Source organism: Myotis yumanensis, unplaced genomic scaffold (genome assembly GCF_028538775.1).
Source record: "Myotis yumanensis isolate MYYU_CA2020_CCGP unplaced genomic scaffold, mMyoYum1.0.hap1 SCAF_20, whole genome shotgun sequence".
Taxonomy (NCBI): Eukaryota; Metazoa; Chordata; class Mammalia; order Chiroptera; family Vespertilionidae; genus Myotis; species Myotis yumanensis.
This window is the reverse complement of record NW_027223771.1, coordinates 6,379,373-6,396,119: the sequence shown is the minus strand read 5'-3', so window position 1 is coordinate 6,396,119 and position 16,747 is coordinate 6,379,373. Positions and strand designations below refer to the sequence as shown.

General features: G+C 43.3%; 1 protein-coding gene across 9 annotated transcripts in view; it reads right to left on the bottom strand.

Moving 5' to 3' along the window:
* The window catches only part of AKAP13 (A-kinase anchoring protein 13), a 160,205-nt gene that overhangs the window by 114,828 nt on the left and 28,630 nt on the right, over positions 1–16,747 (bottom strand). For all 9 annotated transcript variants that reach the window (XM_070400388.1, XM_070400389.1, XM_070400391.1 and 6 more), the window contains exon 3: positions 7,970–8,117. In XM_070400388.1, coding sequence (XP_070256489.1) covers positions 7,970–8,117 — 148 coding nt within the window. The remainder of the gene's footprint in view (positions 1–7,969; positions 8,118–16,747) is intronic.

Sequence of the window (16,747 nt, the reverse complement as noted above, 5' to 3'; positions counted from 1 at the left end):
GATATACAGGTTCCCTGCCTAGAAGCCCCTCCTTCCCCTGAACCCTGACAGCAATCTTCCAAACTTCTTAAAACTCCATTTCCAGCTCTATTGTTTGCAAGTATGAAGTAGTCCCTTACCAAACAGCAGACAACTGTATCTCAGCTGTCACCATACGTACAGCATAGTGTCTGAGTATTTCAATATATACCGAACTGCGGCTGTTCAATTTGAACAAACTTAAAAAAAGAAAAAAAATGAAAGCTCGCCCAACTGGCATGACTCCGTGGTTGAGCATCAACCTATGAAACAGGAGGTCATGGTTTAATTCCCAGTAAGGGCACATGCCTGGGGTGTGGGCTCGATCCCCAGTAGGGGGTGTGCCAGAGGCAGCTGATCAAAGATTCATCATTGATGTTTCTATCTCTCTCTCTCCCTTCCTCTATGAAATCAATCTATATATATATAAGGCTAATATGCAAAGTGTCCCCTCGGGAGTTTGATCGGGAGAGACCGGGAATTCAATTGCTCACTATGATGTGCACTGACCACCAGGGGGTGGCACGGAACGAGGGAAGGCCTTGGCTGGCTGCCAGCAGCCAGGGAAGGAAGGCCTCGGCCAGAAGCCAGAAAACCCCAATCGGCCCTGATCGCTGGGCAGGCCTAGGGACCCTACCCGTGCACAAATTTTGTGCACTGGGCCTCTAATAAAAAATAGATTTTTTAAAAATATATCTTTCTGATCAGAACAAAATAAAGGAGAGGGAACTGACATTGTTGCTTTGCCTGATTAACCTAAGTACATCCATGGCTCCCCTGAGTCCACTCCCACGCAGGGACTGCTTTTCCACGGGGCGGGAGGCCCAGTGAAACCCTCTATGTGGCCCATGACCCTGGCTTTCCATGCCATGGGCACAGGCGAACAGAGGTTTCAGACCTGGACAGAACAAACTAAGCTTTCGGTTGTCTTTGCAAGAGAAAACAGCAATTTTTTTCCCACGTTTCCAGTGAGAATAAGAAAAGTGATTTTCCACATACTTTTCCCCCAGGGACCTCCTTAAGCCCTTTACCCTGTAACAAAAGAAGTCTCTCACTGCTGTGTGATTTCAGAATGGTAATCAGTATTTACTAACCAAGCACCTACTACATACCAGGCATTTTCTCTACACAGCGAATTCAGGAGCTATGTATTTATCAGGTGTTGTCCTCATCTTATGGATGAGAGAACTGAGACCTCAAGGTTACACACATTAAGAAGCAGAACCCATTATTCAAATTCAAGTCTGACGCCAAAGGACATGGCCTAATATACATGATGATGCGAGAGTTCTGTACCACATTGTTTATAACCAGAGGAGGAAGAATGATAGCTTTGCCCCTGCCTGAAAGGCGCCCAATACTTGGAATGAGAAGCCAGTGTAACTATTAGGCCAAAATAACAGGTTCATGAACCTCTAAGATCAGTCTCCCTACAGACACACAACTCTACCAGACACTCCCACTGCCTTCGGAGTTGAATTCTTCCTATGAAGGTTTTAAGAAACTAAGGGACCTCTGTGTGTGTGCATGTGTGGACACCCATGTATGCATTTCAGCTCAATATGTACTTTGAACTTATGCAATAAAATGAGGGGGAAAACACCTGAATCTTTCTTTGAAGGGCAGCCAACCTAATTACATATGACAACCATGTCAGCAGAAACAAGTCGACTGAGTCAGGGAGTAGGCTTGGTGTTTTCCTGGCAGAAAGTGAGTATATCTTTTCAACTGTTGTAACATCTAACAATAGCTGGACAGCCACCAAGCCCCAGGAACTGTGATTAGAAGGTAAAGATGAGTAAGAAGGTAAGTCTCAGCCCTTCAGAGGTTTCCGGTCTACAAACAGGAATCAAACAAGCTGCAGATAACTGCGAAGTCACAATGGAATGGGTTCTGTAAGAAACATACAAGCTCGGCAGGCGTGGCTCAGCGGGTGAGCCACAGTTCGATTCCAGGTCAGGACACATGGCCAGGCTGTGAGCTCCATCCCCAGTGGGGGGCCTGCAGGAGGCAGCAAATCGATGATTCTCATCATTGATGTCTCTATCTCTCCCCCTCCCTTCCTTTCTGAAATCAATAAAAATATAGTTAAAAAATAAAATGAACAGTCCTGATTCTTTCTTACCAGTCTCCTTCCCCACACTTGTGCAAAGGTGAGAAACCTGAAACCTTGAACCAGAAAGGGAGTCGCAATGCCACCAAAATTAATAGCATTTACGGCACTGCAATGTCACCTTCTGGATATACCCAGAGTTCAGACCATATTCCAGTTCTTCAACTTCTTCTCTCTCTCTCTCTCTCTCTCTCTCTCTCTCTCTCTCTCTCTCTCTCTCTCTCTCACACACACACACACACACACACACACACACACAGCAATGGCAATGGGGAAGCAATGCCACCTGACTCCTGACTAGAGAGTACAGAAGCAGCGTATCTGCGCAGAAATCTAGCTGGAATTGCTAAAATGACTGTTTACGTTGCTAGGATGGGTGGGGACAAACGAGGGGAGAGAAACAGAAGAAGGTGAGGGTATGAGGTATGTGTGCAAGCCAAGTGCTCAGCAGTGTAGGCAATAATGTCTCTTTTGCTGCTTTAGCAGAAGAATTTGTTTACAAAGTGGCTGGGTGAACTACTGGCAGCTCTCTTTGCAGAAAGTGAAAATAAAACTGTATATTAGAGGGAGAATGTCAGGAAAGGCCATGAGAGGGATATGTAAGAGAAGCCATCTGATTGTCAGCCCAGTATTTCCCCTTCAGACATGAACTCACAATCTAGAGGAGAAACTATGAATCATCTTAGGCGAACAGTGCCATAAATCTGGAATTTGTTTGATATGATTATAGGCCTGCTTCTTTTTCAAAAGAAAAACTGAGGATTCAAAGAGGACTGGAGAACGGACGGTTTCCTGGATTAGTCTTCGCTAAACGGAGTAAATTGGAAGAGTTACTACTGATGAAGAGTAAACTGCCTCACCCTGCCGTCTGAATCCAACCACACGAGGCTGGCCGGGCGCCTCTCTCACATTAATGTTTCCTATTAGGCTCAAGTGCTTCTTAAGATTATTTTTTAATCCTTCTACCCTCTCAGATGAAGCATCCAGAGAAAAAAATCAACACTTTCAAAACAAGGTGATATGGGTCTATAATACAATAAACGAAAATCACTGCATATGCACACAGAAGACCTCTGGCTGCCATAAATTAGCTCTGGAGCCATGACTTCTGCATGGGCCATTCATGTCCTGAGGGCCTTCGTGCACACAGAAGTGCAAGGTGTCTACATCTGCACTGCATAGCCAATTCAATGAGATATCCAATTCCAAAATAGCCAATCCAATGCGATCATCGCCATTTAACTTCTTTTTATGTGAAACAGAAGCTGCAATGGAGAGAAGAGTAGCAAGGTTCCAGCCAATTCCGTGGTGTTTTCCTTCCACTCAATTCTCTAGTCACGAAGGAAACTAAAAATCACGGGTCTTTTTAAAAAGGGAAGTTCTGAGAAACTGGCTGTTCGCCCAGGGGATTCGGAGGGAAAGAAGAGAGCTAAGCTGTTAAAGAAACATGACCTACATGGCCTTCTGAAGTTATCCCACAGGCAGGTCCCGCTCATTTACAATAGAATATAGTCAATTATGGGGCAGGAGAGGGCTGTTCCTAACTGGATGAAATAAACGGAAGGGGTCCTAAAGCAGCAGCTGTAGAGTCAGAAAATATTAGCTTTGAATCTCGCCCTCCATGGCAGACAGTCTGGGTTTTCCTGAAAAAGTCATTCAACCATGAAGCCCGTTTGCTTGTGCACAAAGGTATGCTATCACCAGACATAACACAGGTACCTACAACTGTTATTATTCGTTACTAAATGCTCCTGCTCCAGAAAACAGCCCTAAGAGTCTGCAAAGAGCTCTGGAAATGGCCCGTGAAGCTTCTGAGCTGAATGTTGCCTTTGGCAGAAGTGAAAAAATTAAGGGAAGGGGAAGAATGCAGAATAAACAAAAACACGAGAAACAAAATTTAACTGCTGACGGTCCTCTGCAAAGCATCTAACCTAAACCTTTTTTTAGCCTGCAGGTCAGGAGGTGTGTGCTCCTGAGGGTGGAAGAGCTTTTCCATGGTCTCTTATCACTCCATGAAGCAGCCGTCGCCATGGAAACGAAATATTGCCACAGATAAACAAACAGCTGCAGCGTGGCCCAAGAATGACTTCATTTCCTGTTCAGCTAAAAGCGGCACACATCCCATCCGGGCCTTCTCTGCTGGAGATGGAACAATTGGGACTTTGTTTGACCGGCTGGCTCTCCAGAAAGGAAGCCTGAAAGTGCCTGCTGGTTCAGTCAAGCCCAGACCCACTCTGCACACCTCCACACAGAAAGGCTGCATTATTAGTCAATGGTGGAAAACAGAAAAATAGTGTCTTTTTCTTCCCTTTGAAGTGGCTAAACAGGGTTAAAGGAAATTTTTAGTCTTCAGACCCAGACTCTACCAGATGAGATGATATGCACAAGTATGCACCCCTGCAAGTTTTTGGTAGCCTAATGACGGATGCCCAAATTTGGTGTGTAAACCGTGTTTGTATGTACATGAGTATTTTTTAAAATACATTTTAATTGATTTCTAAGAGGCAAGTAGAGGGAGAGAGAGATAGAAACATCAATGATGACAGAGAATCATGGATTGGCTGCCTCCTGCACGCCCCCTACTGGGGATCAAGCCCACAACCCAGGCATGTGGCCTGACTGGGAATCAAACCATGACCTCCTGGTTCATAGTCGACACTCAACCACTGAGCCACACTGGCCGAGCACCACAGTCTTTCAACTGTAGGTAAGTCAAGAAAAGATTACTTTTGCTCAGCTGGTATGACTCAGTAGGGGGTGTGCAGGAGGCAGCCAATCAATAATTCTCTCTTATCACTGATGTTTCTCTCTCCCTCTTCCTTTCTCTCTGAAATCAACAAAAATATACTTAAAAAAAGAAATGATTACTTTTAAAATCCTTTACAACTTCTTTATAAACAAACACAAACTTCTCACCAGGAAACAAGGAAAACAGTGAGAAGATAGAAGAAATAATCTCAATATCCTAAGTCAAAGAGGTGTGTGTGTGTGTGTGTGTGTGTGTGTTTTAAATATATTTTTATTGATTTCAGAAAGGGAGGGCGAGGGAGAGAGAGACAGAAACATCAATGATGAGAGGGAATCATTGATTGGCTGCCTCCTGGACATTCGACCGAGCCTGCAACCCTTGACTGGAATTCAACCTGGGACCCTTTGGTGCGCAGGCCGACGCTCTATCCACTAAGCCAAACCAGCCAGGGCGAGGTGTGTGTGTGTGTTGTTGTTTTTAAGGAGACAATTTAGAAATGTCTTGTTCCCCTCCAAATAAAAGATTAGAGACTAACATCAGGAAGTTGCTGCCTTTGGAAGGTCAATCAATCATCTCGTTAGTAAAAACAAAAATATTACAAAACATGGACAGCAAAACACACAGCAAACTCGAAACACACACCAGAGCCAGCAGTCTGTATGAAACATGACATGAACAGCAAGAACAAGGCACAAAGCTCTTTTTCTTCCCATAGTCAGCAAACTGACCAGGACTGCAGAGCTAGTCCCACACGTGAGCAGAGAGCACGCGGAGAGCATGCAGGGACACCCGCACGGCTGCAGACCGACTGCACATCTGTCCAGGAACTGGGATGCACAGAGCAAGCACAGACTTTCCATGAAGCATCTTGACTAATCTGACACCGCCCTCAGCAGACAGGAAATCTGAGGCTATCAGTGCGGCTCACTGACGCACAGAAATGATCAAAGGTAGCTCTGGAAAGAGGGCACAGGCCCCTGCCCGAGCCAAGAACTCAATTCAAGAAAGAAGAGACTCCTTTGCATTTTTCAAAAGAAAGAGTGCATGTGTGTGTGCCCACGAGTGTGTGCGCGTCTGTGTGCCTGCACAAGTGCACAGCTTTCTAGTAGAGTGACTTCTAAGAACCAGAATGAATTGGGACACAGTAAAAACACTGTGCCATCGTGTGGCAGGGATTCCTAACACAAGCCTTTCTTAGCATACACCAGTGACCAACACTGACAAAAATCACATGCCTGCTCAGCTGGCATGGCTCAGTGGGTGAGCATCGACCTATGAACCAGGAGGTCACGGTTCCATTCCCGGTCAGGGCATGTGCCCGGGTTGCGGGCTCCATCCCCACTGTGGGGGGTGCAGGAGGCAGCCAATCCATGATTCTCTCTCATCACTGATGTTTCTCTCTCTCCCTCCCTCTCCCTTTCTCTCTGAAATAAAAAGTAAAAAAAATTTAAAAATCACATACCAGTGAAGGTGAAGGACCTGTGGGGCATATCCACCTCCAACCAAGAGGCCAGACTCTGCTGGTACTCGTGACTGAGGATCTCAGCTAGGGTCCAAGACTACACCCATTACATTTGTCCTTTCTCTTACAGCTACTTGCATTCGCCTTGTGGGTGATGCTTGCTTCCTCTCTCTCTCTCTCTCTCTCTCTCTCTCTCTCTCTCTCTGCCCCCAAGCTTTTACTCCTAAAGTGTGTATACTTCAGGAAGGAATAATTTTATAAAAATTGCCTCCGTGCCTTTCTCAATCAGATACTCCCCACTGAGGAGCTGCTCCCCGTCACCCCGCATACTAAAATGCCAGCCGGTGGTGACACTACAGGAACCTGCTGGTGCGCAGCCCTCCACCTCCAGATCAGCCTTTCGGACATGATACACATCACAGAAAACAAGAGGAGTGCCACTTCAAATTACAGAGGAGGATACTTAATACTCTTTAGAAAGAAATCAGTATCTATCCTGAAGTCCGTGTTAAATTTCCTCTCCCTAAAATTTGGGGGGGGGAATATTCACACAATTGCCCAGAATCTTTAAATCCTATATTTTAAAAAATGGTTTTTGCCGAGTAGAAGGATAAATACAGATTTCAACTGTCATTATCCCAGTTCTTGAATGTGGTATAATTTCCAGGATTTGGTAAGTATCAGATATCAAGTTAACTTATATAAAATGGCCCAGCAACAAAAAACTGGCAATCTGATTCAATACTGGCAAGACCAGATACTGGATAATTTTTTACAGCATTTATTTTAATAAAGTGGAATATATAAAAACAGGGTTATATAAAAACACTAGTAAAAAGAAATGTTTCCATTACAATTAAATCTATTTTATTCTCTAAAGAAAAATAGTTCAATTGTCAACACTTTGTAGAGATTCTCCCCAATGTGTTTGCTTTTGTGTTCTGATAAATTGGCCAATTATTAACACTGAAGCGAGGTCAATCAAGGCAAGCAGCTCATCCCCAAACACAAACCAATGCACCTTCGGGTGTTAGGATAGGTCAAGAGGTGGCCATTATTTTATCAGCCATTCCCATGGATACAGCAATGACTTTGTAAAAAAATAAAAATAAAATTAGTAAGTAAACATTTTTCTTTTAACTGTTAAAATGATAAATGTAACAGCAAAAAAGTAGTCATTCTACCATAACTATAATTTGTTAATTTGGGGCAAGTCCGGCTCTTACGGAGCTTTTTCAAGCCTTCCCCCCACGGACACTGAGGAATGTGCTGCTGCTGTTTTGACCTCTGTGACAGAACCAGGTGTGCAGTCTCACAGTGACCACGTGAGAGCGTCCACCTTCGCGTGAGCTTTCGTTTCCCCAAACCTCAGCATTCCAATAAATTAATATTTTTCCTGGTTTTTATCTTTTCATTTTATTTCATTTATTTTTAGTTAGGCTCCAATTTTTGTGGAACAAGCAAGGTATGATCGAAATAGTTAATTTAAAAATTTATTTAAAAATAAAGATGTGACCATAGTTCTATCACCCTGACTCACTCCTCCCATCACACCATACTAGTGAACACAGAATAAAAGCGTTCGAGAACTAGTAAAGGCTAGTGAAGATTCCACGCAAATACTCACCAGGAGTAATGGTCTCCAGCGTATCAGAGCTGACCTTCCGGGTACTTGTACAGTGATGGAGGGTAGAACCCAGAAACACCAAGTAAAACACTACATCATCCTCAACTTTGTCCTCTTCGGCGAGCAACACAGTAACAACACAGTCGCCCTAGGAAAGGGAAAGATGAGCAGGGAGGCATTAGGAGGGATCCCCTTGGGAGTCCATCTGTACAAAACACCACGATTAAGGCAAAATCACACGAATCATCTCAACTGTGCCCCGTTCGAGGAGGTTTCCACAAACACAGACACTGACTGCGCACTGGCATCCAGTCAATTTCCAGGCACTGAGAATACAAGGTGACCTAAAAATAAGACTTCTGGCCCTTTTAGGCTTACATTTTATTGCAGCTAATTAGACAAATAAGTAAACTAACAAGATAACAGATGGTATATTTAAATCTTGATGAATTGGAATGGGGGAGGGGGAGAGAAATCAAGACAAATCCAAAAATAAGGCAGAGAGGATGGAGGAGGCCAATGATGAACTACCCTTAACCTCTGTGTTCCAGTTGCAGGAGTAATTCTCTAAATCCTAGCCCCCAGAAATCATTATCGTCTTCACTGCTCCGCCGCTTGGAGCCTATGTATGCAAATTAACCGCCATCTTTGTTGGGTTAATTTGCATACTCTCCTGATTGGCTGGTTAGTGTAGCGAAGGTACAGTCAATTTACATGTTTGTCTATTATTAGGTAAGATTGTACGAACAACTGTAAACCTACTTTTGCCCCACCATTTAAAAAAAACTATTGGAACACCTCAGCTTTATGATAATATTCTTAATTTATAAGGATGGGGAGGGTTGTTTTTCTTACGAGTTGTGTTTGCTGACCGTCTGGAATCCCTACTCTGCTTTATACACCCCATTACTAAACTCTTGGAGTCAGACAAAAATCTTGGGCCAATAACTCTGCTCACGACTCTGCAACTATTTAGAGATATTCTTTTATTAGTTTTACATGTTAATTTTTTAAATTGAGGTCAGTGGCTAAATTAAACATATTCTTTGAAATACAGCCCTAACTACCATTCTCCCAATCATCAACATTATATAATTCATGTTGTAACCATAAACAAGAAATTTTAAAGCACTGAGGTTTAAAGCACTGCAGTTCAGTATTATGTAAATCTTAATAACGACAGCGGGAAAACCAATTCAGAGGAAGCCATGCCAGGTTAAGTAGGGGACAGAATTCTCCTTACTTACAGTATGTTTTAAGCCTTTCCATTTTAGCAACAAGAGAGCCGCGCCCACAGGAGAACCACGCCACCCTGTGGCCACAACTAAGCAAGCCCAGCAGCAGAACAGAGCAGCAAGGTAGTGTTTTACCAAACAATGAACACAAAACTCGTAAAGTCAAACCTAGGATCAGGCTGGTAACAGAAATGCTGCAATAGGTTGATTGTGGAAACACAGTTCAGAACACTCCCCAAAGCGCTGTGCCAGGTAGGCGCTCAGATCTGTAGAATGCAGCAGTACGAAGCCAGAACGAACGACACATATCATTGATGTCTCTAACTCTCCCTCTCCCTTCCTTTCTGAAATCAATAAAAATATATTTTAAAAAATAAAAAAATAAAGTTTTATTGAAGCACAACCACACCCATTTGCTTACATACTGTCTATGGCTACGTGTGCACTAGAAGGGCAGGCCACAGCAGTGCTGAGTGGTTGCTACAGACTCCCCGGTCCTCAAACCTAAATTATTTATAATGTGGACTTTTGCAGAAAAGAAGTTTTTCTCACTTAGATATCTAACCTGAATTCTAAGAACATGGCTTCCTTTTCTAGATCAAGGATTTTCTCTCCAGGTTCTCCCTTCTTTTAACTGGGGACAGGAGAATCGGTTAATAGGTAGCTGAAATCCTTTTAACGGAGCTCGCAATAGCAACCTTTTTTCATTCCCAAGGCACAAGTAAGTTAGTTTCAAATTGCTTTCATAGCTGTATTTAATAGTTTCTTCTTCTTTTTTTTTTACATTAAGTCAAACTACCCCAAATATGAAGTAGAATGGAACACAGAAGGCTCAGTCACTTTAAAGCCACTTGAAATGGATTCCAAGGGGGCCTGGATTTAAAGTCCCTGCTTCCCCTGCATTCTGATAAAATCACTGACAGTAAATAACAAAAATTCTTACTCTGAGTTTCCACCACGTGACTCCCATTTTACTGCTTAAGTACCAGGCACCTACTATTACATCAGATGGCCTTGAAAGATTAAGCAAGTGGAGTGGTGATTAAAATATAAAAACGAAAACCAGATCCTAAGTAAGAATTTTTGCTGAGGGGGTTGCTTTAATTATACTCTCCTTGAGGGATACCCTTGGCAAATGATTTTGCTGCCTAAGGAAGGCCAGCCCCCGTGGAATAGATAGATAAATCAATCTGGCTGCCCAGTTTACAAGTCTGTCACGTTTCTAACTACAACAGATACGCTTATTAACAAGGGCAACTTTCAAGACGTTCTTGATTAACATATTAGCTGGACCCAACCCCAGAAGAGAATGCATCTACGCCTCTACTTCTCCAATAATCTCAACTCAAGAAACAGAGTGCTATTCTTACAATAGATGCAATGTACAGCATGATGCCCGTAGTTTTAACTAGTTAAGAACACTGCATTATATATTTGAAAGTTCCAAGGAGAGAGATCTTAAAAGTTATAACAAAAAAAATGCTGCAGCCCTAGCCGGTTTGGCTCAGTGGATAGAGCCTCGGCCTGCGGACTGACAGGTCCTGGGTTCGATTTCGGTCAAGGGCACATGCCCAGATGGTGGTCTTGATCCTCAAGTGTGTGGCATGCAGGAGGCAGGCAATCAATGATTCTCTCTCATCATTGATATATCTCTCTCTCTCTCCACCTTTCCCTTTCCCTTCCTCTCCGGAATCAATAAAGATATTTATTTTTTAAATGCTGCAACTGTATGTGGTAATGGATGTATTCACTACATTTATTGTGGGGACCATTTCAAATTACATACACACACCAAAATCATTATGCTGTATACCTAAAGCAATGTTATATGTCAGCTACATCTCAATAAATAAATATTATTTATCAGAATTAAGCCCCATGTGAGCATGTTTTATTCACTGAACTGTCCCTTTTGTCTAGAATACGTAGCAAATGCTCAAAACACACACTTGGAAAAAAGAAAAAGGAGACACCAAAATTTTAATAGCCGTTATTCCTAAACAGTGATTGCGGCCAACTTTAATATACTCCAGGCTTTCCTATGTTTTCCAATTTTTTAAAATAAAGAACGATTCGTACTTTAACCTAAATGGACAAGAAAAAAACACAGCTTTGTGTGGTATGTGCCGGGAGGAAATTGGGGGAAGCGGGGTAGAAAATGCCATGTTATCAGCAGCAAATGTTCTAGAAAGGTTTATCCCACAGCAGTATCGTAGCAAGGAAAATGAGAATAGACAAGGAAACCACTTAGAGAAAATATTAGCTTTTGGCATAAACTAAATTCATTCCAGATACACAGACCGGTTGATTTCAATGTTAGAATATATTTGACATGTAAAGTTACCTTTTATTTCCATCAGGCTAAGCCTTTGCCAGAAAAAAACATGGGTGGGTGAAATCCCTAGAACCTGCCTTCTTCATTTGTACAGCACTACCTTTCCTAACGCTACACAAAGCAATTATTTAAAATATTACTATTAACAATCATCAGAATTCACCTTGACTTCCAGCTTCATGATTTTGTAACACTAAGATACATGCAAATTCTTAAAGATTTCCAAGCACTGCCTCTTTGCCCATTAAAATAAAACCAGCAGGTGGCGCTCAATCAATCTGTTGCGTTCTCTGTGTGGTTTTACAGACCATCCTCCCTAATGGGGAAGAATCTTGAAACTTCAGCTGGAAAAGGAATCAAATTACAAAAAGTTTGGAAATCACTTAATGTAGGGTTTCTTTAATGGAAGGTTCCTTAAAAAGAAAAGAGTTTTTTAAAAGGCCTCAGAGTCGAAGTCTTTTATTTCAATGTACAACCCTGCTTCTCAGTCTACCTACTCCTGTTTGAGCAAAGCTAAACTGGTCGGAGGGTGTTGCCTGGTGTCAAAAAAACCCAGCCTCTCCCTCCCACAAATGTTTCACAACTCCCTGGAACTGCTAGAATAATTAGGTCAACACTTAAAGAGACAGACAGCCTTCCCTTTCCTATCGGGACCAGATATTTGGTTAAAATGCAGAGAAGATAGGATTTTTATTAATTCTTGGTAGAAATTTAATGAAAGAATTGGCAGTGGTTACATAAATCACCCTCTCCCCCCTGAAATGGGGACAATCTCTAAAATCTATCAGCCTGACTTCTGTTCTCACCCATGTCACTCACTCACTCACCAAGCTTCCTTGGTCTGTTCCCTTGGCTTTCCTCTAAAAATCACCCATGAAATCGGTCTCCAGGCTTCTGGGTTAGCCCTACACCAGGAAGCAACAGAAGTCTCCAAAATACAACGTGACCAAGTTACTCCCCTGAAACTCTGGAACGGCCAACAGGACAACATCCTGACTCTTGAGCATGTCCCTTCAATTCACGGCAAACAAGTCCCTCCTCAACCTAGCCCCTGCTTACCCCCTCCAGCCTCCTCTCCCTCAGAGCCTCCAACACTCACTCACTGCTCGCTCTGACATACCACAGCACTGCCGGCTCAAGAACACACCAAGAGTGTTCAAGCCTCACTCTTTTGTTTGTTTGTTTGCTAACCTTTACGGGAGGGTATTTTTTCCACTGAATTTTTTTTAGAGAGAGTGGAAGGGAGAAGGAGAGAGCAACATCAATGCAAGAAGCAGGAATGGTTGCCTCCCGCATGTGCCCTGATCAGGGCCAGGGATCGAGCCTGCAACCGAGGTATGTGCCCTTGACTAGAATGGAACCCAAGATCATGAGTCTGCAGGCTGATGCACTAACCACTGAGGGAGCCAGTTAGGGCGAAGCCTCACTCTCACTACTTGTCTCACTGCCTGGCCATGCTGCTCCCTTTACCTGTCACACCCTCCTCTCCCCTGATGGCTACAGCAAGAGAGGAAAGCATGAAACAAGACAATGCCTTCCCTGCCTGAGTAGACAGCGGTCCCGTCCTCAGGTGAAAGGGCCCCCTTGCCTGCTCTAACTCTGTGCCTCCCCCACCGCATGCGCACCAAGGTCTCCTTTGATTCCTTGAGCCCGTCCAGTTGGGGCAAGTGTATGGTCAACGCCTCAGGCGGGGAACCCAACAGGTCAAGTTGAATCACACCTGCTCAGATCTCATTCCCAGCTCCGGGTACAGCAAGCTGTGAGGCCACAGAAAGGCATTCAAAGCTGGCAAGCAGGACACTGTCAACCACACAAGATTAAGAAGGGCCGCTGCAAATGCAGGGCCACGGGCTTTGAAAGCTGGGGAGCGCCAGCTGCACTGTTACCAGCTCCGGGATTGTTTTGGGAACAATCCCTCATGTTTTTGGGGTACGGCTAGATTGTAGACTCTATTATACTCACATATCTGAAGTGCATGGAACAATAATACTGGCTCTCTCATCAAGTGCTAACTCTACATCCTGTTTTCAGTGTCCTACACAGATTAGAATACCACTGAATCCCTCAACAACCATAAAAGTAAGTACTGGTATTTTAACAAGCACCCAGCAAACAATAATTGGCACAAAGTAGATGTTCCCACCCATTCCCAGGTAAATAAAAATATCCCCCATTTCAGAATTCCTATGTCTTTGCTTTCCGTACAATCTCAAGTAACACATGTTATTTCTCAAAGCCAAATAAAGTAACAAAGTTTACTATTTGGGGGATTTATTTGATTATGGGTAACGAATTTTCACTAGATGGCAAAACTGGCTTTATATTATAAAACTCTGAAAAGCGGTCATCGGGAGTGCAGAAAGAGTAAAAAAATATTAGTTTTATAGGCAAATTACAAAGCTTTCTGAAAGCTGACTTATCTTTCTAATTGATAACAAATAACTATTTTGGCATTAAACAATCCAAAGTACTTAAAAACCCTAAGAATAGTAAGAAGAACTATTCTATCATTTCAGATAATAGTAACATTTTTCCTATTCAGTATTACTGATAAAACCATTTCCCATAAATATTCCAGCTTTGGTAAGTTTTCTTTCAAAGTGTAAATTTTTTAAAAAGACGTAAACTAGCTTTATGAAAACCTTTCTAAGGTGCATTACACATTCCCTGGCTTCTTAAATACAGACAGGAAGGGCAGGGGCACTGACTGAACAGCTACCATGTGCTAGGACCTTTATTTTTATTGTTTTTTTAAAAAATATATTGATTTCAGAGAGGAAGGGAGAGAGACAGAAACCTCAATTATGAGAGACAATCACTGATTGATTACCTCCTATACGCGCCCCCTACTGGGGATGGAGCCCACAACCTGGGCATGTGTCCTGACCTGGAATTGAACCATGACCTACTGGTTCATAGATAAGTGCTCAACCACTGAGCCACACCGGCCAGGTGCCAGGACTTTTATATGTAGGGACAATATTTAAGTGCTGAAGAGTGAATGATATATGAGAAGCATTTCTCAAAGTACCTGGTACTTAATAAATGCTAGATATTATTGTCATTTTAATATATTTAATCCTCACAAAAACCTTGTATTATAAGTATTACTCTGCTGAATTCTACAGATGGAGAATCTAGGCTCCCACAGCTGGTGAGCACTAGCGCAGGAATTTAGACCCACATCCACGTGACTCCCAAGCCCCTGAGCTTCACATAGGTTCTCCCAGTGTTGTCCCGGATCAGTAGCATCACGCCCCACCCCTGGGGAACTTACTAGAAATGCAGCCCATTTCTGGCTCATGGTGAAGGAAAAGATCCACTTTTAATTCTGACACTTAGCAAAATATGGACAACATATAATCATACGCATTATCCTGGGTCAAGGATAAAATAACCCATTTCAGAGAGATCTAGAAAAATGGGCATTTGTGGAGGAAAGTTATTGGCTAAGAGAAACACCACAGCAATAGCTTCTTAATATTACACTGCCGGGATCCCTTAACCACACAAGATAGGACGAACGAGAATGTCAGCAAAACCTAATGAACTTGACTTAAAGGAGAATTTAAGGGTGTGGGAAGTGACCGGTAAGAAATTCATATTCGTGAGAGTAAGGTAAGATCACCCCTGGCCAGTAACTAGTGCAAGAAGATGACAGCAATGGTAGGAAAGGAGCCCACAATCAGATTGGTGGGTCTCATGGACCTAAAAAGGAATGTAACATTGCCTGAGTGGACAGATAAAACTCACATTTCCTTGTGTGGACATAACAAAGGGAGACAGCTGAGAATTCCACCCGAGCTGCCAGATGCTCGTGTATCTGATGGGGCCAGCAGTTAATCCAAACAGAGCTTTGTGAAGGGCTCCGAGGATGCACAAGAGCCCATAGCTCTTTCTTAGTTTAAAAGGGAGTAAACAAACAAAGCTCTTGAGAGTACAGATGACATTCTCTGTACTAAGAACAGGGACCTCACAATCCCCGCATAAAAGGAGACAACTGGAATCGCTGGAGGAGAAATGTGTGCGAAGGAGCAAAGTTACTAAAGGTGTGCATTACCGGCCCATTCATTAATCAACCAATCGGTGTGCCCAGCACATGGCCGGCCTTGAACAGGTACTGCATGTGCCGTCATTTCACTCCTCCTGCATCTGAGCCCCTGTGGAAGCATCGAGTCCTTAAGACCAGATCCTCCATTCGCCTCCCCGATGTTTCACAAATACTGAATGAATGCATTAAAGGCACAGAGCATTATACTTGGTCTTCCTTGGATAGCAAGACTTCTCTTCGCTAGAACCAAATGAAAATTTTAACTCCAACCCCCTCCCCACAGTTGCTGTGATGCTTGAGGAACACCACACTATTGTAACAGCATCCTCTAGACAGGCCTCGAAGCCACTGCTCTATGGATCTTCATCTGCTCGGAAAACTAGAGAATGCTACCTGCAAATCCAAAGCAACTTCCCAACGAGTTACTGGAGACTGATTAAAAACAGGAGGAGACTGAGGTTCTGTGAAACCATCAAAAGCTACTTTGAGGCCCTTGCTGGTTTGGCTCAGTAGTGAAGAGTGTCAGTCTGCAAAATGAAGGATTTGGAGTTTGATTCCCTGTCAAGGGCACATACCTCAGTTGCAGGTTAGATCCTCTCTGGTCAGGCACATGCAGAAAGTAACCAATGTGTCTGTCTCACATTCTCTCTCGTTCTCTCTCTCTCTCTCTCTCCCCTCTCTCCCTCCCTCTAGAAATTAATGGAAAAATATATCCTCGGGTGAGGATTTAAAAAAAAAAGCTAGATTGAGGAACACTTGACTTCCTTATTTCTTTTGGCACTGGTGATAAAGTGTCCTTATTTAAACACAGTCCTCAGATCTGGCTGGAAAGGGCTACCAGTCTATGAAATCTTGGAGCTGACCCACCAGACATGTATTGTTAAGGCAAAGGCAGGTAATTCATTTACGAGATCGGAAGGCTGATAAAGCTCTCTTTGTGCAAGCAGTATATAACCCAGCAGCCAAACCAGAGGCACCGCCAGGTTATTTCGACTCTGGCTATGGAAACACATTACCCAGGAAGAATAAAATGCTACTGTTACTGCCGGCCGGTGTGGCTCAGTGGTTGAGCATCGGAGGTCAGGGTTCAATTCCTGGTCAGGGCACAGGCCCAGGTTGTGGGCTCCATCCTCAGTAAGGGACGTGCAGGAGGCAGT